This window comes from Malus domestica, chromosome 05, assembly GCF_042453785.1.
Source record: "Malus domestica chromosome 05, GDT2T_hap1".
NCBI lineage: Eukaryota > Viridiplantae > Streptophyta > Magnoliopsida > Rosales > Rosaceae > Malus > Malus domestica.
The window spans coordinates 16,550,144-16,574,338 of record NC_091665.1 but is presented as its reverse complement, the minus strand read 5'-3'; the positions used below and the strand labels follow the sequence as shown (position 1 = coordinate 16,574,338).

At 36.6% G+C, this 24,195-nt stretch overlaps 4 protein-coding genes across 8 annotated transcripts; 2 read left to right on the top strand and 2 right to left on the bottom strand.

Annotated features, from left to right (window-relative positions):
• The first annotated feature begins 1,743 nt into the window (after positions 1–1,743).
• LOC103409359 (uncharacterized) lies at positions 1,744–4,027 on the top strand. 4 transcript variants are annotated; one of them, XM_070822312.1, is made up of 6 exons: positions 1,744–2,047; positions 2,144–2,243; positions 2,484–2,557; positions 2,640–2,770; positions 2,913–3,063; positions 3,323–4,027. In XM_070822312.1, the coding sequence occupies exon 6, from the start codon at positions 3,372–3,374 to the stop codon at positions 3,837–3,839; it is 468 nt and encodes a 155-aa protein (XP_070678413.1). In that variant the 5' UTR covers positions 1,744–2,047; positions 2,144–2,243; positions 2,484–2,557; positions 2,640–2,770; positions 2,913–3,063; positions 3,323–3,371; the 3' UTR covers positions 3,840–4,027. The 4 variants fall into 4 exon arrangements, with proteins under 4 accessions (XP_070678413.1, XP_028957919.1, XP_008346388.1 ...); XM_029102086.2 differs by lacking the exons at positions 2,640–2,770; positions 2,913–3,063; XM_008348166.4 differs by lacking the exons at positions 2,484–2,557; positions 2,640–2,770; positions 2,913–3,063 and having other exon boundaries at positions 1,749–2,047.
• A 3,598-nt stretch (positions 4,028–7,625) lies between these two features.
• LOC103436506 (uncharacterized) lies at positions 7,626–16,388 on the top strand. The gene is made up of 18 exons (XM_008374940.4): positions 7,626–7,905; positions 8,370–8,543; positions 9,065–9,246; positions 9,871–9,976; positions 10,157–10,233; positions 10,321–10,408; positions 11,183–11,372; positions 11,937–12,063; positions 12,629–12,709; positions 12,827–12,928; positions 13,107–13,202; positions 13,465–13,539; positions 13,871–13,990; positions 14,661–14,789; positions 15,276–15,353; positions 15,562–15,648; positions 15,778–15,864; positions 15,972–16,388. Exons 1-18 carry the CDS (start codon positions 7,851–7,853, stop codon positions 16,020–16,022), a joined length of 1,905 nt encoding a protein of 634 aa, XP_008373162.2. The 5' UTR covers positions 7,626–7,850; the 3' UTR covers positions 16,023–16,388.
• A 714-nt stretch (positions 16,389–17,102) lies between these two features.
• LOC103436507 (B3 domain-containing protein Os01g0234100-like) lies at positions 17,103–20,114 on the bottom strand. Of its 2 annotated transcripts, XM_008374941.4 has the most exons (6): positions 19,719–20,114; positions 19,141–19,181; positions 18,884–19,022; positions 18,537–18,743; positions 18,220–18,310; positions 17,103–18,122 (listed from the first exon to the last, which is right to left on the bottom strand). In XM_008374941.4, the coding sequence occupies exons 1-6, from the start codon at positions 19,782–19,784 to the stop codon at positions 17,419–17,421; spliced, it is 1,248 nt and encodes a 415-aa protein (XP_008373163.2). In that variant the 5' UTR covers positions 19,785–20,114; the 3' UTR covers positions 17,103–17,418. The 2 variants fall into 2 exon arrangements, with proteins under 2 accessions (XP_008373163.2, XP_008373164.2); XM_008374942.4 differs by lacking the exon at positions 19,141–19,181 and having other exon boundaries at positions 19,719–19,930.
• A 396-nt stretch (positions 20,115–20,510) lies between these two features.
• Positions 20,511–23,573, bottom strand: LOC103436508 (B3 domain-containing protein Os01g0234100-like). The gene is made up of 7 exons (XM_008374943.4): positions 23,381–23,573; positions 23,232–23,297; positions 22,713–22,750; positions 22,440–22,611; positions 22,128–22,334; positions 21,617–21,698; positions 20,511–21,513 (listed from the first exon to the last, which is right to left on the bottom strand). The coding sequence occupies exons 1-7, from the start codon at positions 23,468–23,470 to the stop codon at positions 20,858–20,860; spliced, it is 1,311 nt and encodes a 436-aa protein (XP_008373165.1). The 5' UTR covers positions 23,471–23,573; the 3' UTR covers positions 20,511–20,857.
• Between the last annotated feature and the right edge of the window lie 622 nt (positions 23,574–24,195).

The window sequence follows — 24,195 nt, the reverse complement described above, 5'->3', positions numbered from 1 at the left end:
ATTTGATAATTTTTAGGTTTTTATTTTATAGTAAAATGTAAAATCTAATTTTGGGCGTTTGAAATTCTTTCAGATAGAAAGAACTGCTATGAAATTCTTCCAGTTTTGGCAAGGCAACTTTTTCCAGATCGATGAACGTATATATGCGCGTCAATTCTTTCTTTGTTTTGGTTTCACATACTTTTCGTTCTGTTAATTTGAAACATTCAAGTGTCCCTCTTTTCCTGTGTTGTCAGGTAGATAAAATGGAGGAGGTTGCAAAGGGAGTGTTTGGATTGGTGAGGATGCACCTACACGTGGTTTAGTTGATGCTATTGGTTCTAATGTGGTTATTTAAGAGAGAAAGAGACGAGAGGGAGAAAGAGAACGAAAGCTCATAATAGAATCACAAAATCATAAGAAGAGTAATCGAACAAATGGAAAAGAAAACACCATGGAAGACTAGCGGAACACATATTATGTGAGCATTTTTCTAAACAATGATCGTTGCTAATGTTTGAAGTTTTAAATCCATTATTTGGCTTTTTTAAATCTTTGCAAGGGTCAATTTTGCAGGTACTATAAGAACTTAAAGATGTTTGAATTTCAAGGCCAAAAGAGTATATTAACCATATTTTCCAACTAGAATCATTTCCAGAAAAACTTATAAAAGTAACAGAAGATTATTTGGAAATGTGGAAAGAAATTTGTATAAGTTTTATTAGTAGTCCTCCAGATTGGTATGTACATATGCATAAGGAGAAAGCTAGGCATATAGCCATGATTAATGAAGAGTCCTTTAGACTATCCCCTACTCCTCACATAGGTGGACTCATTCATACAAAAATATTCTAAAATTCTGATGAATCCAAATGTTAGCTTTAGATGAGTTTGAAAATTTTAGGTATGATATGATATTAGTAGCAGAAGAAGAACAAAATGTATATTTACAGTAAGATAAGGATCATTCATCAGCCCTATTGGAAGTCTCAAAATTTCAAAGAAGAAACGACAGAAATGTACCACAAAGTAAAGAAGATAGAGAAAGAGATGCATAACTAGTAGAAGGCGATGAACAATACTTGTACAATTTGACAGAAGAAGGGCTGCATAACATCGACAACATGATGGAAACATGAAGAGCTGACAGCAAATTAGCATAAGTTGAATAACATCATGCAAAATAGTGTATTGTAGACCCGCTACAATAATGAAATAATGGCATAAGAGTAAATAAAGAAAAGAGTTTGATTCATTATAGACTTTTCATATACAAAATGTTATTTTGATTAAGAATGAATAGTGTTAGACCCTTTTCGTTAAAACTTCCTTTATTCTCTTTCATTTTCTTTTTTCTTTTTTGGGTGCTAAGCGACGCTCGCTTTTACATAGGGGTGGGAAATTTTGCCATAAACCGATTTACCGACCGAATCATACCGGTCGGCTCATAATGGTATGATATAGTTTGGGCATTTTTCATAATCGGTTGACATTTTACTGAACTAACAATTAATGACATGACTTTGGTAATTGATTTTGTATGCCGGCGGTATGTCATACCTACCAATATATATATATACATATATATATATCATATATACTAAAATCCAGTTTCCCCGGCACTGTTCACAGCAGTGAAAGGGCGAAACTGCCCTCGGATTCTTCTTTGCTTGCGGTTGTCTTTTGCTATTTTGTGCAGTGAAAAGTCCGTTTTGGCCCTCATGGCCACGCGTCTGTCATCGTTCAGTTTATGCGTCGAATAGGTTTTCGTTGGTTTACCATTTGCTTTGCCTTTTGTGTGTCGGCAATCTCTGCTTCTATCGATCTTGGTGTCGCCTTCATTTCGTCTGAAATCCTGTGTTTTGCGTCTTGCAAAATATTCATCGCAAAGATTGTCGTGTTATTTTTTTTTTTTTGGGGAGTTTGTTTGGGTTCTCTGTTTTGAGACAAGTTTTGCATCTCTGTAAATCGTTTCTCCCCAATTGTCATCGGCTTTCCGACCAATTTTTGGTGCGGTCTGGGTGCGATCTTTGTTCAGATCATCGTAATTTTTATTTATTTAACTCAGGTAAGTTCAGCAACCCTTATATGAGAGTTGTTATTTCGAATTTGCATTGATTTGAACGAAACCCTAACAGTTTGATTGTATGCTGAGTTGTGGCAGTTTGTCGAGGCTTTGTCGGCTAAGAGCGGATTTTGCGTTTGGTTTACTCCGCTGATAAATCTGAGATTTAACAGGAGTTCGAAGGCGACTGTTGGTTTGGGTATGTATTCCCTGCTTTCATTCCTTCCTAATTGTATATGGATTTCCTATTTAAATAAAGCAGGGAACTAATCGATTAATGCATGTTTTAATTCCATTATTCCTAATGTTTTAACAGCTTTGTTTATTGTTGAGTTTTAATTGGTTTTTCATTTATTTAAAATAAAACATCTCAAACAATTATCCATTTCTGCATTCACTCTGTCACAATGTTGTTCTAGCGTCTATTTATGTTTTTCAGGTTTTCCAAGTGTACAAGGAGGTTGATGGGTTGAGTTCGGTTACACAGATAACGCTGCAGTATACCGTATAACGGTTATGCATATAGCAATAACCTGTTTATTTATCATCTCTTGCTTCTGAGATGAAAGGGTTTGTATGTTGTCGGAAACATTAGTTTTCAGAATGATAGTGGGAGGCCAACTTCTCTATTTCATATGTTAGTTGGGGATATGAACATGAGGTCCTGTCAATGTATCAGGGTTCTTTACCCCACTTTCGTTCTCTTGCAGTTGTAGATGGAATTAGGTAATTTGAGTTTGAGAACACATTTTCTTTGGTTTATTAGAGTATATGAAGCTACGAACAATCCACCAGGTGGAGACATTGTTGAGAACCATGTTCTTACGGTGAACCTACAGACCTTACCGATTGTCCTGATGTTTTGTAGAAAAGTTGTCATGTCATTTATAGGGTGGTTCGAAGAATGCATGAGGCCATGGCATATACGAACAAGTGGAGTTGGAGTTGGAGTTGGACTCTCTGCAATCATGTTCCCATAACATCAGTATAATGTACATGACAACATTCAATAATTTTGAGTGAGTAAGAGAAGCTAATGTCATACAAACATTATAATACTTACTAATTGGTCGTAAGGAATTTTTTGTTTGTGAAAAATGTTGAAAAAACAAATGAGGTGGGATAGTCACACTGGAGTCCTTGTACTGTCGCTAACAACTAACAGATATTCTCTTTTTGTGCTCTGCTCTGAATTTGTTTTTCGTTTCTTCTTTCATGACTTGCTTATGTTTCTGCCTGCTTTCCTTGTTAATTGTTGCTTCCATTTCATTTTTCCAGGACGGGCGAGTATTCTGGTTGGTTTTGATAGTTGATTTTGAATAGGCAAATGTCACAGTCTTTGAGTTTGGCCTCTACAGGCCTTTACAAATTTGGATTGAGCCCTCAAACCAGAGTTTCTACCGGGAAATACAGAGTCTCTACTTTGAGATCCTCACCTGGGTTTTTTCGTGTCCGAGCTGTTCAAGAGGGTGGAGGGTCTCGAAGACTAGTTGATATCATCAGAACTGTGCCAGAACTCTCGAGGAACTATTTTAGAAGTCCATCACGCAGGGCTCTCTTTGGTGGAATCTCTTTGTTGGGTGGCTTTTATGTGGCACAAACGATATCTTTGTCATTTGGAGCTTTAGGAGTCAACGATGTTATTGCTGCAGTCGTGTGTGTTCTCTTGACAGAGTATGTGACAAAATTTTATTACAGCCGACCAAAAGTAACATTCCCCATCGCTCTTCTCAACAATTTCAAAATGGGATTCACTTATGGTCTGTTCATCGATGCGTTTAAGCTAGCCAGTTAATGGCATATTGGAAACAAGTAATTTGTCTTCGTGATGAAGCCCTTTTGGTTTGGCCTATGTAAAGTTCTCTGTGTTTGATAGTGCTATAGATTAAAAGATAAATTTCCCTATGTATTTATTTGCTTTTCACCGTATGCAGATTTGCCTATGGATTTTGCTACTTGGAAAGGAAACACTGTTCAGGATAAGCTGGAGTTTTGTTTATGCATACTACATTCAATGTGATGTTTGACTAACATTTTTTATTTTAACAAACGATATTATCTAAACTAATGGTGAGGGGATGGGCTTGGCCTCGCAATAAGCTAGTAATAATGTGGTTCAAGCTCGCTTTTGGTGATAATTAAGATCTGCATTATTTGCAGACCTTTTATTAATCTTGCAATTAAGTGATTGATCATTAAAATGCTCTAAGATATTACAATATGAATAAATTATACAGTGATCACACCTAATTACAGTTTCAACCCAAAATGTAGTTTTGCAATCAATCAAAACTACCTTCTCCAAATTGGAAGAAACCAATTTACGAAAACCAAATATGGGCTGTATTTTAATAGTATAAAGAACAACTGCAAAAAGATAAATGCTTCGTACATGAATAAAAAAAGAAAGACAATAAACATGCTCTTTTCTTTATTTTACACGTTCATGTTTAATCAAATATATTATTTTTATTTTATTTATTCAATTTGATAACTGAAAGTAACCGCGTGTGAATTGTGAAAGCCTAAATAAAAGAAGATTGGAGCCAAATAAAAGAATATAAAAAACCAAATACCACTCCAAAAATCTTATTCTACACTCCTCGCACGTGTATTTTTCTTTCTAATTATAGAAAATTTGAAGTGTCAAATGAGATTTTTGGAGTGCTAATAATAATTCTCAAAACCAAATTGGGACAAGATTAACTCAACACGTCAATGTAGTGTTGGGGTTGACTGGTGATTTGGAATGAGTGCTCGAGTATGGGAAGGGATCCTCTTATGATCCCTTCTCTTAATCCACCAAGTTCAGGGATCCAGGTCATTAAAATTTGATACAACGGCTGCAAACAGTGACCCACTTTAAAAGTTATAATAACTTTAACCATTGAATCAAATTTCAATGGTCTAGATCCCCAAACTTTGTGGATTAGGTGGAAGGGATCCGAAAAGAATCCCTTCCTTGAGTATGTCAAACTTGCACAAAAAACGCACTTTTATGAAAACAACCAAAGCTTCCATAAACTTGTTTACCTCTTTTACCATCATCAATCATGTATGTATTGATTGGCCGAATTTCGTCCCTAATGACTTTTTATAGGGATCGAATTTGAGTGCAAGAGACGAACATAGCATACTTCTTTTTTTGTCAATAACATTACCTTTATCATAGGATTGAAATTCCAAATTACTAATCCAATCATGATTTTATATTTAGGTTTTTATCACAAATGGTGCTTAAAATTGATCCACTTCATCAAGATGGTCATTGAAATTGAAAATCAATCAATATAATCATTTTGTTACAATTTCTTAAAATTTTTTGTTATATGTTGATGTGACACATATATGGTCCCACAAGTTAAATTAAATATTTATTTTTATATAATTACATTTTTTTTTTGTTATTTATAATTAAAATAAATAAAAAATCAAATATAATTAAAAATTATTTTAAATTCTGAGTCTGTCTCAAACGGACTTGGATTGTCTGCCCTCCCATTTTGATGCCCTTCCCGTGCCCTCCTGTTTTGTGTGGTCACGGTTAAGCCACGTTAATATTTTATATTATTTTTTTATAAAAATAATAAAACAAAAAGAAATAGTAATATAAAATATTGACGTGGCTTAACCGTGACCACCAAAACGGGCACGGGAGGATACAAATTAGAGGGCAGACAATCCAAGTCCGCCTCAAACACGATGGTCAGTAACAGTGGCAGGCGGAAACAAATCTGGGTTTAGGTGCATGAACGGTTGGTCAGGCGTGGAGGTCCGGGAATCATGGTGGTCTGGTGCGAGATGGTACAGGGCAGCGGTGGGATGGGATTTGAGAGTGGTGGTTTAATGAGAACGCTGGTCGGTCTGGATTGCAGGTTAGGTGTGTGCAGGCTGGTGGTTTGCGGATTGGGCGGAAATGAACAGGCTGGTGGATGAGGACTGGGCTTCGTGGAAGCAACCCACCGCCTTGCAGCCGTCGCATTTAGCTCAGATCGACCCGGTTCCCCATTCTTTTCTTCCTAGCTTTTTGTTAGGTTCTCATCCAAAAAACAAAACCCAAAAAACATAAAGGGAAACCTGTAGAAAAGTAAGTGATGCAAAGAAATAGTATTGTGAAAGTAAAGATTTCCTTCATTCCTTTCACCGTATAAATAATACAAAGTTTACAAGAGTCCTATTGTAACCATGAAACAACTCTTAACAGATTTATCAACATTTACATTTAAACAGATTGAACCCAGATTTATTAACTCTGAATTGCAGTTGGGTTCTTAGTATATATGGTTCTTTTTCTGGGGAAAGAGTAAGAAATCTTGTTGGCAGATTGAACCCAGAAAACAAAATCTCAGTCTGCAGGACAAAAAGATCTATGCTTATTTGCTATTGGGTTTGAAAACCTTGGTGAGATAGAGATTTTGGGAAACTTTTGTTGATGGGGTTCGCTAAAGCAACAAAATCAAGATTGAAAGTCTTTTCAATACAGGTAATGGGGAAGAAGACGGGGGTGGTGGTTCGGGAAAGACGGCAGCCCGAAAATTAGAGGTCAAATCCTGGTTTTGGAGAAGAATTGAAAAAAAAAGTGAAAAACAAAGTTTTTAAGTTTTATTTGTATAAAAAAATTTATTTTTTATTATTTAAATATTTTAAATCTACATGATAATATTTAATTAGACTTGTGTGATCCACTTATGTGCCACATCAGCACATAATAGAATTTTTGACAGAATAACGGAATGACTATATTGATTTGCAACACCTATTTTCATGGATTACATTGATTGATTTTCAATTTCAAGAATCATCTTAATGAGGTGGGTCAATTTTAAGGATCATTTGTGATAAAAACCCTTTATATTTTGGTTGTTAAGCTTTTTCATTTTGTGTAAATTACCTATCTAAGTTTACATTCAAAGTTTCGTTAAGCTATTTCTTATTGTTTTATGTGCATATTTGATCGATCAAATATTTGAACTCATACTAGTGGTGTAGTAGCGGTGTTATAGAAATCAAACTCAAAAGACATGATTCATATATATAAGTAGTCATAAGGAGACCACATTTTAAAACCAAATTTGCAAATCAAATGATGTATCATTACTAGAAAATAAGCACATAAATCAATCATGCAATAACCAACATCAACATCATTTGGTGTAAAAATTTGGTTTCCTTAGCATTACCTATTTTTATTAAACATCACTATTGTCTTTATTCACACACGTTTTAAGGTTTAACGTCCAACTTGAGTTGGATACAGAAAAAGGTTTGAAGGGCCAAAGTGAAAAATTCCAAAAGTTCACCAGGAAAATATAATATAACCTAAAAATTAGATAGACATTGCGAATTGTTATTCACGTTTCAAAAATCTTACATCACTGAAACTTTCAATAATTAAAAAAAAAGGAAAACTAATGAAAAGAGCTTGAAAACTTTGAGTTTTAATGATAAGGACAAAATAAAGGATAAAGTGAATAGTACCAAGATTGACTTTTTAGTGTAAAAATGTGGTTTTTCGTTAAAGTGAACAGTACCGGGTGCTTTTCGTTAAAATTCCCTAAAAAAAATACATAACTGGGCAAAATGGGTAATTCCCTCCTCCCGAGGCCGGCCTTCCCTTCCTTTCCTTTTGTCCTTTTGTCTGTTAACGAACAAATCGCGCCACTAGGAAACGACGAGAAAAGCAATGAAACGGCAGTAAAAGAAGCATCGAACTCGAATTATTTCGCTCGTTTCTCCATACGCTCTCTCTGCTTTCTCTGAATCGCTAATCCCCAGATCAAATTCAGAAGTCAACCCGAACAGAGAAATGGAGCTAAAAGCAGGCCTCTCAGCTCTAGTCACCGGCGGAGCCTCCGGAATCGGTGAACCACCTCACTTTTACGTTCATCAAACTTAACAACACGAGTGTTGGTTTTATTCTGTGTGTGTGTGTGTGTGTGTGTACGTATATATATGTATATATATGTATGTATGTATAATCGGAATTGTGAAAATTTACGAGAACAAAGAATTTGATTTTTGAAATGTCCAAGTCCGTTTCGGCCTTGTTTGGATTGGATTGGATTGGATAATCCATTGAGTTGGACATAATTTTTTCATCTCTTCGTTCTGACTTACCTTGGATATAGTGGGCTATCCATTCCATTCCAATCCAATCGTAAACACCAAACTAGGCCTTCAATTCCAGTCCAATTCTTAACGCAACCGCTAACCCAGTGCATACACAATTTACTTACATTGTAGACTTGCAAATTCTTTCGCAATATGATTGTTTTCGTGATGCTAGCTGTTTTTATTACTGATTCCGTGGGCTGTTTCTGTGTAGGAAAAGCTCTGAGCTTAGCTCTGGCAGCGAAGGGAATATTTGTGACAGTCGTCGATTTCTCTGAAGAAAAGGGGAAGGAAGTTGCTTCCCTTGTTCAGAAGGAGAATGCCAAGTTCCACTCCAATTTAGGTTTCCCGTCTGCCGTGTTTGTAAAATGCGATGTTTCAAATACAGGTTAGTGAACAGTTTGTACAACCGTCCTGCCAATGAATGGAATACTCCATTTTTTTTTATTGTTGCTCAAGGTTAATATTGTATGGTAAAGCGGGAGCCTTGTGCACTGGGTACGACCTTTAAGGTTAATATTGTATGGTAAAGATTTGAGAACTAAGACTTGTGATGTTGTCTTTCTGCTTGAACTGTGTTTATTTGCAAGTTTTAGCATGCTTACTCTGTACAATGACACACCAAACATCATTCTACAGGGATGCCAAAAAAATATCATACATGTTTCATGAGAGTCTATTGAGCCATGATTAAAAGAATTTTGATATATAAAAGAAGATTAAAGAAAACCTGTTTTGTTTTTAGTCGTGTTTCAGTGATTCCCAGTCTGCACATGCATCTGCATTTCACACTCAAGAACTTTAAACTTGAAGAGGTTATCTTCTCGATCATCCTATATGGCTTTTATATTAATTTGGAATCAGATGGTACCTTTCAGATGGTTACATTATTTTTTATGTCATGGACAGGAGATATAACTGCTGCGTTCGAGAAGCATTTAGCAACATTTGGAGGATTGGATATCTGTATAAACAATGCAGGCATTGGTACTTTCATACCATTTGATAAGGATCAAACCGATGGTACTCATACCTGGAGGAAAACAATTAATGTGAATCTGGTGGCAGTTATTGATTGCACTCGCCTTGCGGTATGCTTTGAATCTTGACTCTTTTTTCCTGACATACTTGTTAGGTCCCTGAAAACCCAAAAATTCTATCAATGAGACAAATTTTAATTGATAATGCTGAGGGGATATATTGTCATTCCTATCTTCTTAACATAGGAATATTTTTTGTTGATTCATGAAGGTCCTTATGCTATGTTATACAATTTCAGTAGGCCATTACCTTATTTTATTGAAAAAAATCACCACTTGTTATGGACTGAAAAGTGATTTTGTGAAGCCTTTCAATAAATGACAGATAAGCTGTTTCATCAGTTTATCAAGACTATGGTAACATTTCACCATTTTTTTACTGATAGAGAGACCTTTTGAATCATCTTTAGTCTTGCACGTTTCTACGTTTTCTTCTATGTTTGTGCCCCTTTTGCTGTGGTCCCTATTTTCTTCCCTGTAGTTAAATAACGGGTTACTCCCTCTGACTTTTTCTTAAAAGACTTTCAACTTAGGCTTATTGAAGTGGTGATAAACTGTTCTGCCTCTTTCTTCTGTCTTCGTTATTGATCTCTGGAATTAAAATTGAGAGCCATAAGATATTTTACCTCTGTTGACTACATTAGTGTCTTAATGAATCAACTATGTTCCAAACAGATTAAAACCATGGAAGCTTTGAAAAAGCCTGGCGTAATTATCAATATGGGGTCTTCCTCAGGTCTTTACCCATTCTATACTGATCCAATCTACTCTGGCTCCAAAGGTTTGTTCTTTGTACTAGCTTTGTCCGGATTTGCTCTCCAAAACTTTTCTTTTGGTCAGTTTTTTCCTTTTCTTTGAGTATCAGCAGATACCGATAAACTAAAGTACACCTAACATGCATATATATTGTCAGTAATATTTTCATTGATACATTATTGATCATAAAACAATGCTTTTGCAGGTGGGGTTGTTCAATTTACGAGATCTCTTGTTCCATACAAACTTAGAGGGATTCGCATCAATGTGCTTTGTCCTGAAGTAAGATAGTAACTTACATTCAACTGATATTAGACAACAATGCAAAGGAATATTTTAGTAAAACACTTTCCTACTTATTTGATGCAGTTTGTTGAAACTGAGATGGGCTCAAAGGTGGGTTCTAAATTCATTAGTCTAATGGACGGCTATGTGTCCATGGAAATGGTGGTAAAAGGTAATGTGTTACTGAAATCTTTTCTTTGAAGAAGTTTGTGATTCTAGTAATCATCTGCAGATGTATATTTTAGTGATAGGTATTAGATTGTTGGACCTCATAGTCAAGGATTTACTCAAATTGTAAAATAGCCTATTATATGGAAAAAAAGTCAAGAAATCTTTTATGCTGATCTGCAAAAACAGCTGTATAGCCGCAATGATGCTTTTTATGTCTCAATTTTGTAGATAACCGGTGCACTTTTCAAGTTATGGATACTTCGCTTGTTTCAAATTATGGCTTTTATTTTGTTCTGTTATTTTTTTTTATTTTCAATTTTTTTTAATTTTGGAGTGATGTTTAGACCCATGGCTAGCCGACATTCATCTCTCCCAGACCCTGCGTAAAGCGGGAGCCTTGTGCACTGGGTACGACCTTTGGAGTGATGTTTAGACCCATAGTTTGGGAGGGGTGTTTTGAGAAGTGTTCTGTTGTCTGTACCTTGCGAAGTCAGTCCTTTTCCACTCAGCTCTATGAAGTCAAATGTCAAAACCTTCAGCAGGGCTATTGGAGAGGTTTTCTAGCTTTTAGCATATGCGGCTGTGTGCCATCTGATTCACATGGTTCTTGGACATTGTTTGGCCCACAATGTAAAAATTCTGGGTTTAAGAAAATTCCATGTTTGTTCTGTAAATAAAGGTTTCATCTCGAAGCATGCAATCACTGATAGGTCAATCATATTTTATAATTTTCATATACGTTCTCAAGTTCCAAGCTCTTGTATTGTATTTGTAGGCGCTTTTGAGCTTATTACTGATGAGAGTAAAGCTGGCTCATGCCTATGGATTACAAATCGAAGAGGCATGGAATATTGGCCAACTCCCGCAGAAGAAGCAAAATACTTGGTTCGCCGTTCAAGTTTGAGGAAAAGAGCTGTGGTAGAAGCTCCTTTCAATTTTCAACTTCCAGAAAGTTTTGAGAAATTGTGAGTAATAACACATCAAACATTATTTCCCTTTTTCTTTTTCAGAAAGATATCAGCTCTTAGGTGCTTTACCATTTACTATAATGCATGGTTGGATATATCTTATTGTGAATCTATAAATTGAATTTGGCTAGCGTATTGAGAACAAAATTATGATATTGGGTAAAGTTGGTAGACTATTTCCTACTAAAAGTCTGTCAAATGATGACTTTTATTGGTATAGGCAGAAAATGAAGCTTTGCATTCATCAGCCTTTGCATAATTCTGGTCAATGTATCAGTTTTCCGTACTTGGCTTACAGATATCCTTTGATTGTGAAATTTTGAGAAAGAGTAACTTTCTAAATGCATTGCCATGCTTGTGTGTAAAATGCTCGCTATAAATTATATCTTTGGTATTGTAGTCTCAAAACTTTTCCTTTCATGTGTCAATTGTTATCTGCTCAAATCTTTCTCATGTTTTGTTTAACATTAGGTCGCAGAAGCAATCATAAATTATCTCTTGAAAGAATGCGAGTGGTTTGTTATTAGTTTTTGTTAGCTAATAACAGTTATTTTTATTCAGAGTTGTTCACACCTTGAGTCACAATTTTCGTAATGCTACCTCCATGGTGCGCGCACCATTGAGACTACCCATTGAACCGCACAGCGTTCTTGTGAAAATCATATATGCTGGTGTCAATGCTAGTGATGTAAGCATCTGACTCTCCTTGAAATATTGATTCTAAGTTTTCTTTCTCATAGTTTATGTTTTGCTATCAAACGTTGTATTGGCTAATATCTGTTGCTCTTCCTTATTTATGATGCATGTTTTCTTTTGAGACATGATTAAAATTGGACTGAACTTAGTGATATACTGGATGATGAGTTGCCAGGGGAAGTCAGGTGTTTTAGTGAGTAAAAGTTAAGGCTTATGATTACTTGGCCAGGCAGCAGGCTCTATGGGAGTTGCTTTGGCATGGTCCTAAGACTAGATTACAGTCTACAAAAATAGACTGAATTAATGCACAACACAGGCTGCGGTGGGGGGAGTGCATCACCTTCTATGACGAGAAAAAGTGCTAATTATACAGAGAAGGGATGCTCTGGTAGAATAAGATGGGATCGGTCCAGGGAACAATCTAAGGAGTCTACATAATTTTGTTCTTGCATTTTTAATTATGTGATAATTGTTTACCAAGTATAATGATATTGAAGATCCTATCTCCTTTTGTAAAGCAAATAATATATGCTCTAACAAGGACTTATCATTCATAGGTAAACTACAGTTCAGGACGTTATTTCAGTGGCAAAACCAAAGATATTGAGTCCCGTCTTCCATTTGATTGCGGTTTTGAGGTGCAGGACAATTTATAATTTTTGACATGACAATCACTCGTGCACTGATGGTTTACAAATGTTTAAGGTTATTGCTATTTGTGATGTCTAGTTGACAGAACTGTTTCACTGTTGCAGGCTGTGGGGATAATTGCAGCAGTAGGGGACTCTGTTACTAACTTGCAAGTTGGTACTCCAGCTGCAATCATGACTTTTGGAAGTTATGCAGAATTCACGTTGGTACACTATCTGGAGAATATCTTTTCTATGTTTACTGAGATGGGCTTTCATTTTTAATGTCAGACGTTTCCAAGTTTCCACTAATTCATGACACTAAGTGATTCTATTATATTTTTGTTCTTATATTTCTTTATAATATCAATAACTAGGTTATTTGATGAGCTTTCAACTTGGTTAGGTACCTTCAAAACACATCCTTCCTGTGGAAAGACCAGATCCAGAAGTTGTTGCTATGCTTACTTCAGGACTGACTGCATCAATCGCTCTAGAAAAGGTTAAATATGTGTGTGTGGTCGGAAAACTATGCGTAGTTCAAAAAATGTTAGCGCTTGTGTTTTTGTATCAGAATTTTGTATTTTTTTTTAGCTGAATCCTAGGTGATTGTTCGATGATAACGTCCTGTGGAGTTCCGAATAATTTTCTAGTAATTGTGTGTAATATTCTTTGTTGCCTTCGTTGTTTTTAATAGTTTAAATTATTCAATGAAACACCATATTTCTATTTGTCTGACACTTTCTTTAATTATGCGCATCTAGGCGGGACAAATGGAATCTGGGAAAGTAGTTCTTGTCACTGCTGCTGCTGGAGGGACTGGGCAATTTGCAGTCCAGGTTTGCTTTCAAATGTGGAAATAGCTCTTTCTTATATGCATGCTTTTTTGTTCGATTCCACAGGGTGTATGGCTATTTGTGATATCAGTGTATTCACTGTCTAAATGTTGCCGATACATACCCAATGTTTTAGTATGTCAAACTCGTTGACATCAACAAGGGGATGGAATTCTGGGGAAAAAAAACCCCATCCTCTATCTCCTGAAAGCCCTCCAAATTTGGTGCATATTGATCAAAATGTTGTCCTGCCATTTAATTCTGACATTCTATGATGCCAACCTTTGTCTTTCTTCGCTCAAACACTACTCTTAGTAGTCCTTTATATGCATAGCTTGCAAAACTTGCCGGAAATACTGTGGTTGCAACTTGTGGAGGTGCAGAAAAGGCAAAGCATTTGAAAGAATTGGGGGTTGATCGAGTCATTGACTATAAAGCTGAAGATGTCAAAACTGTATGCCTTTTTAATCTTTTCCCTTTATTTATGAAATTGTTTCTTTAGTTGTACTTGATGGAATTCTAAGCTGAAAAAGGACTTATGACTTCTTTGATGTGATGCAATATGTCAAGTAATCCAGCTAATAATATCGACTGTATCTTCTTATACCGATTGCTTAGTGCTTTTTATTTTCAAAGACTCCTCAGATCAATATTTACCTTAAGCATGTGATGAAATGCAATGTTCTTAAGATCAGTACAATTTTAAATTTACCGACTCAAACACCCAAGTTTCACAAAGTTAGGAGGCTTGTTACAGTTGGTATTAGATTATAGAATTAATCCGAGTCAATCATTATCTGGCACTGGGTAATCGCCAATCTGGTTCTTCCATTTTGTTGAAGTAACCTTGACTCGTAGGTCATAGACTCATAAGCTTGTATGGTTTGCCAGTTTTATCAGGTTTTCCTTCTCCAAATTAAATACGTTACTGAAGATGGTTTGGTAATGCAGTCAGAACACTCGCTAATGTCAAAACACATTTTTGTCATCCCTACTTCATAGGTTTAAATTGAACTAAATGGGAGGAATAAAGGAACAGCTACTACAAAGAACTAAATGCTTTTGAATCTGATGTAGATAAAGGAGCAATGCAATCCATTCATTGATAACTTTCAATTTTGCAGGTTCTAAGGAAGGAGTATCCCAAAGGTGTCGATATTATCTATGAGTCTGTTGGTGGTGACATGTTTGATTTGTGCTTGAATGCTCTTGCGGTCTATGGGCGACTCATTGTAATCGGAATGATTTCTCAGGTTCTTTATTCATGCAAGCATAAACGTTACTAGAATATAATTGTCTTTCTTGACACTTGATATGCTGACTTTGATAATTGATATAGACAATTGAAATATACCAAAGGGTTTGTTTCGATTTTCATTTTAGGTTATATGCAAATATGTAGTAATAGTATGAATATTAACAGAAAATTTGATAGGATTAATTATCCAAATTGTATATCAATATATGCAGTCCAACAGACACATCCGTCTCCGCCATTAATGGTAAAAATCAGTGCAAGCTCCAATTAGCAGTCTTAACCATATGCTGAGCTGGTAAAAGATTTCTGGGATGTACAGGCTCAGCTTTAGAAACATATATCTCCTTGTTTGTTCAAATTTCAATAGATTTGGATTTTGTTTAAATTCAATTATGTGGATTTTCTCGTCTGCTGAGGAATTTTCTTGTGTTTGATGTTGGTGGATTTAGTCTTCCTTTGACATGATTCATTATGGTCTCAGTATCAAGGAGAGCATGGGTGGAAGCCATCAAACTATCCCGGAATTTGCGAAAAGATTTTAGCGAAAAGCCAAACTGTGGTATGTAGCTGCTGAATACTTAAACTACACCCCTTAAGTATTCTCTCAATTCAACTGCTTTTGTCACTGGGATACTATAATCGGGTCATTAGTTGATCCATACACAGGATCTATTGCAGTGCTTTGAGAATTGAAACTGCATTCAAATATCTTTCGGTGAATTCATCTATCGTAGCAAATGTTTATTTAACAACGTTCATATCTTCAGGCTGGTTTCTTCCTAGTGCAATACAGTCACCTTTGGCAAGAACATCTGGATAAACTAGTTTATCTTTTCTCCAAGGGAAAGCTGAAGGTCAATGTTTTACTTATCTTTGCTCAACCTTTTCACTCACCTAAATAATTTACTGTACTCTATCCTAGGACGGCTTAGGGTTTAAATCGATGATACCCCTAATCGTATCGTATGCGCTCATTTTTATAGGTTTCGTTAGACCCAAAACAGTTTCTGGGCGTCCGTTCGGCTGCAGATGCTGTGGAGTATCTCCATTCCGGTAAAAGCGTAGGGAAGGTAATTCATCTGTCCTATCTTTTACTTGTCTCACTCTCGATGTGGTAGTGTGACAAATCAATTTCCCCTAAATGCCTTTTTTCCGTGCGACTAAATAAATGTCACAGGTTGTCGTTTGCATCGATCCATCCTTTAGGCAACAAACGTCACGATTATGAACAGATGGATGTTGTCTTGTAGCCTCCCAGGCATATTTTTCTTTCCTTTCCAAGCAACAAACGCTCGAGAGTGAGAAAAAATATTGGAGGGCACCGATAACGTTCACAGCTCTTGTCGAATGAGGCTAGCCAAAGATCATCACAGTTCGTCTGCCAGAGAAGATATCACACAAGCGGTACACAACTCACTCCGAACAATGTGTTGAAAATTTTAACGGACCCAAAGAATAAAGTGGTGGTGGTGTTGGATGCAGTCTACCCCATAAGAATATTTTTTAGAACAAAAATATTTTTGGTTGTGAATTTGCTATTCCCGAATCCCAACTTATGAAGTGGAATACCACCGTAAAAAGTTCTATTGTGTAACGTCTTTTTATATCGTTATTTAGCCTGTCACGAGGTGCAATGTGAGGAACGCACTTTAGATGTTTACACCATTTAGATGTTATAATCGTGACCATCCACTACAAACATATACAAATTCAAACTTAAGAGGACTGAGCTATGAAATAAACCAAACCATGATCTTCAACTTTCAATCCTTCAATTCTTGCAGCAACTGAGCTTATACTTCAACACTCCATCCTAAGCTTGTTGCTGCCTTCACTCCCTTATGTAATGGTACCTTCTGGCAATGTGCTTTGATCTTTGATGAAACACAGGGTTCCTTGTCATTGCTATTGCAGAGGTGTTGTCACAGTAAATTGGACTAGCCTCAGTTTGTTCCTCCCAAAAATCCTGCAATGCATATCTGAGCCACACAGCTTGTGTTGTTGCTTCAATTGCACTCATATACTCAGCTTCAGGTGTTGAAAGTGCTACACTATGTTGCTTCACAGAGGCCCATGAAAATATACTACTACCAAATGATATGGAGAACCAACGGTTCCAATTATAACATTTGTACGGTAAAATGTTGTCACTTCTTAATTCCTCTTTACATCTCAACTAGTGTTGGGTCATCGTTTTGCTCTTTCAACTAGCGAGAACCACTTGTGTTTGAAGATAGTTGTATTGTGAGATAACAGGTTACTTTCATGATAAATTATCGTTAAAAATTTCAAAGTTTTGAGACAACAGTTCACGTTAATTGGCTCTGTATCATATATATCTTCCCATGTTAGCTGGAAAGTACAAAGGGGAATACCAGATTCCCTGCTGGGTAACACTACCTTGATGACGTCTATACACAAAAGATGGTCAATCTATCGATGTGCCCGGGACTCCACAGAAACACCCAAGACCATAACACAAAACGCGAGTGGGACTCCACAGAAGCATCGAAGATCATACCACAAAACGCTTCTTCACCACGTAGCTTTGGCACAGTTCTGGTTCTGAACAATAAACCTTGATACATACCAAAATAAGAACCAGAGGAATTGAAGTCTTCTCATCACCAAGGGGCTTTAGCCACTTCTTGGAACATATGCTCAAGCTTCTCCAAACTCGTGTTTAGACTCTCAATCTCAGAGTCAAGTATATTTATAGCATCTTTTACTACCAAAAGTTTTGCCTCCAAGCTCCTCATCTCTTCTTCCGCCTGCTCCTTTTCAAGTCTAGCCTCTTTAAATCTTTTCGATCTTGAAGCAAGACTTACAAGCTGGTCCAGACGGGTACGCAGGAACCCGACATTCATGCCTAAACCCTCAAAGGCTTTCAAAGTCTTATACCAAGCGGAAAAATTGCATCCCAATGTAGTAACACTGCAGGACCTGATAGCATCTGCAATGTTGATTGTCTCAGAAATTGCTCCAGAAATCAGTTTGCAGTTTAGACCCTCGATAAGAAGTTCATGGAGGAACGAGTTTTGACTGCAGCAGAGATCGTAGTACTTGGTCAGAAGGTGTTTTGAGAACTCAGAATTTATGTTTAAACCATTGACAAGAACATTGAAGTTCTCCACGCTTTTCACTTCTTTGAAAGCGACGTTAGACTCTGAAAGCCGAAGTCCATCCAGAACTTCAAAACCAAGATCTTCAATATCATTTCCAGAATGATCTGATATCGAACCAGACTTTGAAGCAAAGGCTATTGCGGAGTCCTTTGGAATAGTTTCCAATTTCTCCCTCTCTTCCCTTCCACATGCTATAACATCTCCTGCATTAATTAAATTATAAAGTGAGGCCAAAGAAGTAATAGTTATGATTTTCAAGCCTGTTAGCAAGATAACTAGATGAATTTCGAAACAGCTTACCAGTATCCGCCAGTTTAATAGAAGCATCTAATTTCACAAGGTCAATAGCGCAATCCATGTCGTCTAAATCATTGGATCTAATAATATACACCTACAGCCAGGAGGCAACAAAAGGATTGAGTGGTTAGTACGAATTTCAGAAGTAGAATCTCAAAGCAGTCAAATATCTACATACTATTACTACCTTAAATTTGGCATAGTATTTTTTATAACAAATTCGTCAAGTTTAACTCAAGTAATCTAATATAAATACTCAATCAAACAAGTAAAGATATCCAGATTCCACACAAGCGTTCCAAGAAGGTACAAGTTACTACCTTAAATTTGGACGGGGTGACCAGATGGAAAATCACGGCATCTCCCTCCTGTAGCTTGCGAGCAATTGAAAAACCTCTCCATCCACCACTCAGTCCCACCTTCTCCGCAAGATATTTAGTTTCAAATTTATCCCCATTTTCATCTTCCAAAACAATCGTCTTATCTTGTTTTGGCATATGATCAAAGCAGAATTTCTTGGAAAGGCCCTGCCAAACCAAAACCAAAGCCAAAACCGAAACCAAAGCGAGTGCATATAAATAAGTACATCATCCTAACAATACAGGCCTTGATAAGTTGATATAACTGCACAAAGCGTGAAGAGAATGAGTGAGAGCTTAAGGTTTACAAGCCAGAAACAGCCAGCAACGTGAGAAGGCAGCATGACTCTGAGCAGGATAGGGAACCTAGGATCGAGGGTTGCTTCAACCTCCCTTGCTCTTTCATATACGCCGCTTTTTGCTACGGTAACTCTCTTTCGCTTACGGCTAGTGGTAAAAGATTGAGAATCAAGTGTTACTTCACAGTCAATCAAAACAAACAATTTCGACAAATAAAAAGCAGATTAAAAATGTAAATTAAATATATACTGACTGACTGACTGACCTTTCAGGCATATTTGGATTAGCATTACTGCCACTGACTACCTGTATCCCAAAAATTTATTTCGTGTTTGAATATGTGGAGAAATTAAGAAACTAAATTGCTCACTAGTTCAAGTACATACAACCAAGATGTGCAGAAAATAAACGAGAGCCCCAGCCCAACTTGGAAAAACATTTGTTTTTTTAATTCCAGCCAATTCGAAGGTGTGGGCGGAAATTATTTCCCAAACTGGTTTTTTTTGTAATTTTTTTTCATTTAAATCATCAAACATATTTCATTTCTTTGTAAAGAGGCTCATGTTAATGAAATTGACCAAAAACATTTCAAAAAGCTTATTGCTTGAAATGGTTAATCTTAATCAAACTACATGAAGATTCAAAATAGGAAGAACAAAAACCCAATACAAATATGTATGAATTAAAAAATATATATATAATATAAGGTTTTCTCACAATGCATTCACCAGACTCTGCAAAATCATTAGTAAACAAAACACTCACATTTTACTCACTATCAAAGGAAAACCCGTTAACATATTACATGTCAGAGAGAGAGAGAGAGAGAGAGAGAGAGAGGACCTTAGGTGGCCGTGGGCAAGAGGAGCTCTGCTTCTGCTTCTGGTCTTGAAGAACAGCCATGGCCATGGATACACACTCTCTCTCTCTCTCTCTAACTTTATGGTTATGGAGGTAAAGAGTGAATAATGGAAAAGATGAAAAGACAGTTCCATGTACTTTGGTCACTCACTCGAGCTAGAGGCTGCCTAATGGAATTCAAACATAATAGGGGCATTTTGGGAACCATACAGGTAACAACAATAATTTTCTATCCATTTTCAAGGGAATATAATGCTATTCCACTTCCCTAAAAAAATTGTAAAATACTACCACAATTCACAATTCCCTCCCAAACATATTTAAAGGATGAGCATGGGTGTGTAATGTTCAAATGTTTGCAGTAGAACTAGGAACTGTAACTCTTTGATAGTCAAGTTTTAGAGAAATTCTTCCGTTCGGAACTTCAGGAGGACATGAGTGGGGACATTACATAGCGTAATAGTGAGTCTTTATTGTGTCTGGACCACACAAATACGTGGTCCAGATGCCGAACTCCAAAATTTCTTCAAGTCTTGGGTAAGTTTTCAGAGTCATTGTTGTCTTGTAACCTACTGTGAAAGGGGTAATATTATAACATGGTAATCAAGCTATGATCACATTGAAAAATTCACTAATGTGAATAATGTATCTATTCAATGTATGTTAAGGAATTTCTTGTTTGGAAATATTCTTGGACAGATTTTCGGTTCTTTATAGCAACAATACGGCTGAATATTGAAATTTATAATCGAACGGAGGAGGATATAACTGAAGTAGCATGTAATAGTTGAATAGAATAGATAAACAAATTGACCGAGTTATTTGATCTTACAAATCACAATTGGTTCTATATCATACATTCCAATGCTGGAAATTGCCAGAGAGAAAATCAGAAGGTAAAGCATTCCTCCCTACTAGCTACTGATGCCTCCAAACCACACAATTCTGTAGAGAAATTACCAAAATCTCTGCAGCACTGGCATATAACTATCATCTATATAAAAACCCAAAATGCTGAGTGATAACGGCACAAGATGCGCATTTCTTCCTCACCTAGCTTTGGCATTATATCTTTTAAGTTATAACCAAAAAGAGTAACTAGATTCTTTCAAGTTTTCTCATCACCAAGGGGCTTTAGCCATTTCTTGGAACGGAATTTCCCGCTCCTCCTCTAAACTCGTATTCGGAGTCTCAACCTCAGAGTCAAGACTATTCATGGTCTCTTTCACTTCCAAAACATTTGCCTCAAGTCTTTTTGATTTTGAAGCAAGACTTGTAAGCTGGTCCAGGCGGGCACGCAGGAAACGGACATTCATGCCTAAATCACCAAAGGCTTTCAGAGTCTTATCCCAAGTCGAAAGATAATCTTCCGGGGTAGTGATCTTGCAGGCCCTGATGGCATCTGCAATGTTGACTGTCTCAGAAATTACTCCGGCAATCAGTTTGCAGTTCAGACCCTCGAGAAGTTGTTCATGAAGGAAGGATTTCTGACTGCAGCAAAGCTCATAATACTTGGTCAGGACGTATTTTGAAAATTCAGAGTTTATGATTAAACCATTGACCTGAACATTAAAGTTGTCCAAACAGTGCACTTCTTTAAAAGTGACAACAGACTCTGAAAGTCTAAGACCATCCAGAAATTCGGAACCAACATCTTCGCCGTCATTTCCAGACTGATCTGATGTTGGACCAGAGTCCGTATAACAGACTATTGCATTCTCCTGCGGATTAGGTTCCAAATTCTCACGTTCTTCCTTTCCACATGCAGTAAAGCCTCCTGCGTGATTTAAATCACATGTAAGGATCAGAAAAGGTAAGAGTTGTTTATGATTGCGACGCCACTTGCCACACATAACTTGATGAGTTTTGAAACAACTTACCGGTATCCATCTGTCTGATGGGAGGATCTACCCTCATAAGAGGAATACTCCAGTCCACTTCATTTGACCTAACGATGTATACCTGCAACAAGTAGGTAGCAAAAGAATTGAGTGTCTCGTACGCATTCAGAAGTAGCGCCTCAAAGCAATAAAATGTTATAGATCTTATCCTTTTTTTCTCAACATTTCCATTCAGGAGAAACCCATCTAAATTTAAGAAAACAAAATTTGGCAAACTCAAAAAAATGTACAGTTACCAACTTATTCTGCCCTTTTTCTTTAAATCACAGGATAAACATTTTCATCATCGTCACAACCATAGTGGCATCCCCGAGATCTATCTTATATAGTTCTACATTATAGCAACTCTGATTTACAGGATTCAGGTTGCAAGGCTATGATCAATTTAAGGATTTCTCTTTTCCAAATTTGTCAAGTTCAACTATACGTTACATAATGGAACTTGGAACACGGGATCCGCACATAAATTTCAAGAGGTTCCATCAGTTACCTTAAATTTGGAAGGAGTGACTAGATGGAAAATCACAACATCTCCCTTCTTTATCTTGTGAGCAATTGAAAACCCTCTCCATCCACCACTCAGTCCACCCTTCTCCACAAGATACTTCGTTCCAAATTCCTTCCCATTTTCATCTTCCAAAACAATCATTGAATCTTGTTTTGGCATATATTCACTGCGAAATTTCTTAGCAAGATTCTGCCAAACCAAAGTCAGTTCAAATAAGTATATCATCCTAATTAGTAATTAGTCAATGCATTCAGATAACTGCACAAATTGTTGACAAGAGTGAGTGAGGCTTACAAGGTAGAATCCTCCCGAAACTTCTGACGGCATCATAACTTTGAGTAGTGAAGGAAACTTATCATCTAGGCTTGCTTCGATCTTCTTTGCTCTTTCCAAAACAGAAGACTGAGCCTGGGAACTATCGTATAAGCTTTCTACTCTAACTCTTACAGGGGCCTTTCGTTTAGGACTATTGGGAACAAAATTGAGGATCCGGTGTTACTTTATAACCTTTACAAATAATATCAATAAGTAAAAGCAGATTAAAAAGTTAACTAAAAATTCACTGACCATTTAAACATCATGGGATTAGCATTAGCATTCAACACCTGTATTCAAGAACTCGCAAGATATTTCAGTTAGTTCAGTGTATGCTGACAAGAAATGGAAATTCCATATTTGTAACTACAGTGCGTAGAAATGGAAATTCCATATTTGTGGTGCTCTGAATATTTGTTTTTCGTTGCTCGCTTGATTGATTCAGTGCGTAGCTACAGATCAATTTTTTTTATGACCCATTTTGATTTTTCTACCTAATTTGGCATGACTTTCACGATTCCTAGCATACCCGTACAACATACAAAACATGAACAGAATATTTTACTTCATTGCCGTCTGATAGCCATCTGAGATGAAGGAGATTCTATCAAAATCCCCATTTCTAAAAGCTTATAGCTTCAAAATATTAACATTATTCAATAAAATTGCAGAGTTAACAGTAATCGTCAAACCATGTAGCATTCGAAACCGGAAATAACAAAACCCCAATACAGAATCGGAGGAAATGATTAGCATGTTATTGTTTCTCACATTGCTTGTAGTCGTCGGTTGAAAGCATGGAGGTTTTTGCCCGAACTGCTTTTCGGTTTCCATGCCCTGCAATCAAACAAACGGTCAAATACTCAGATTACAAGCAAAACCCAAATCATATCTGAGAGAAACAAATAGAGACAGTGGACCTTATGCAGCGGAGGCGGCGGCGGTAGCTGTAGTAGTGGGTAAGAGGAGCTCTGTTTCTGGTCTTGAAGAATAACCATTGCTTCCTCCATGGGCTCTCTCTCTCTCTCTACTATTGGCGTAGATGTAGAAAGACATCTCGTGTATAGAGAAGGGGGAAAAAAAAGGACCGTTTAATTTCAAAACAATCTTGCTTCAAAATATGGAGCCAATTTTAAAATATAATAGGGAATGTTTGGGAGACATATCCATACTGCATATTTTAACTTACCAAAAAGGAAATAACCGTTCAACTTTTTTAGTTTTTTTTATACAAGCGATTTTGAGTGGAGGATTAAAAATCACGTCGGGGTTTTAAACCAATCACGTGATGTCAAGATGCAGTTGTCCTGACGGGATTTCAAATTTTATTATGTTTTTTTTCCTTCTAAATTTACATGCAAGTAGAACGCTAAAGCAAGGTGTTTTAAATCAATCTCGTAATTCTACGTGGGAAAATATTTTATTTGAAACATAACAGAGTACGTGTTCTTGCTTGCAATGCAATTTGTGTTCATAACATAAGACCATCTCCAACCGAAGGCTGGCCAGATGTCTTGTTTTAGCCCTCTAGCGCTCCAAAAAATTAATATTTTAATGAACAGTGCATGATCATATTTCTTACCATCTCCAACCGAGAGCCATAGGGCTTGTTTTAACACTGTCACAAAAAATCATCTCCAACCGAGAGCCAAAGGATTATAGTATGAAATGTGAAGAATTAGTATGGAATTGTGAAAAAATATGTGAGAAATGGTATAGTAAAAAAATAGAAATT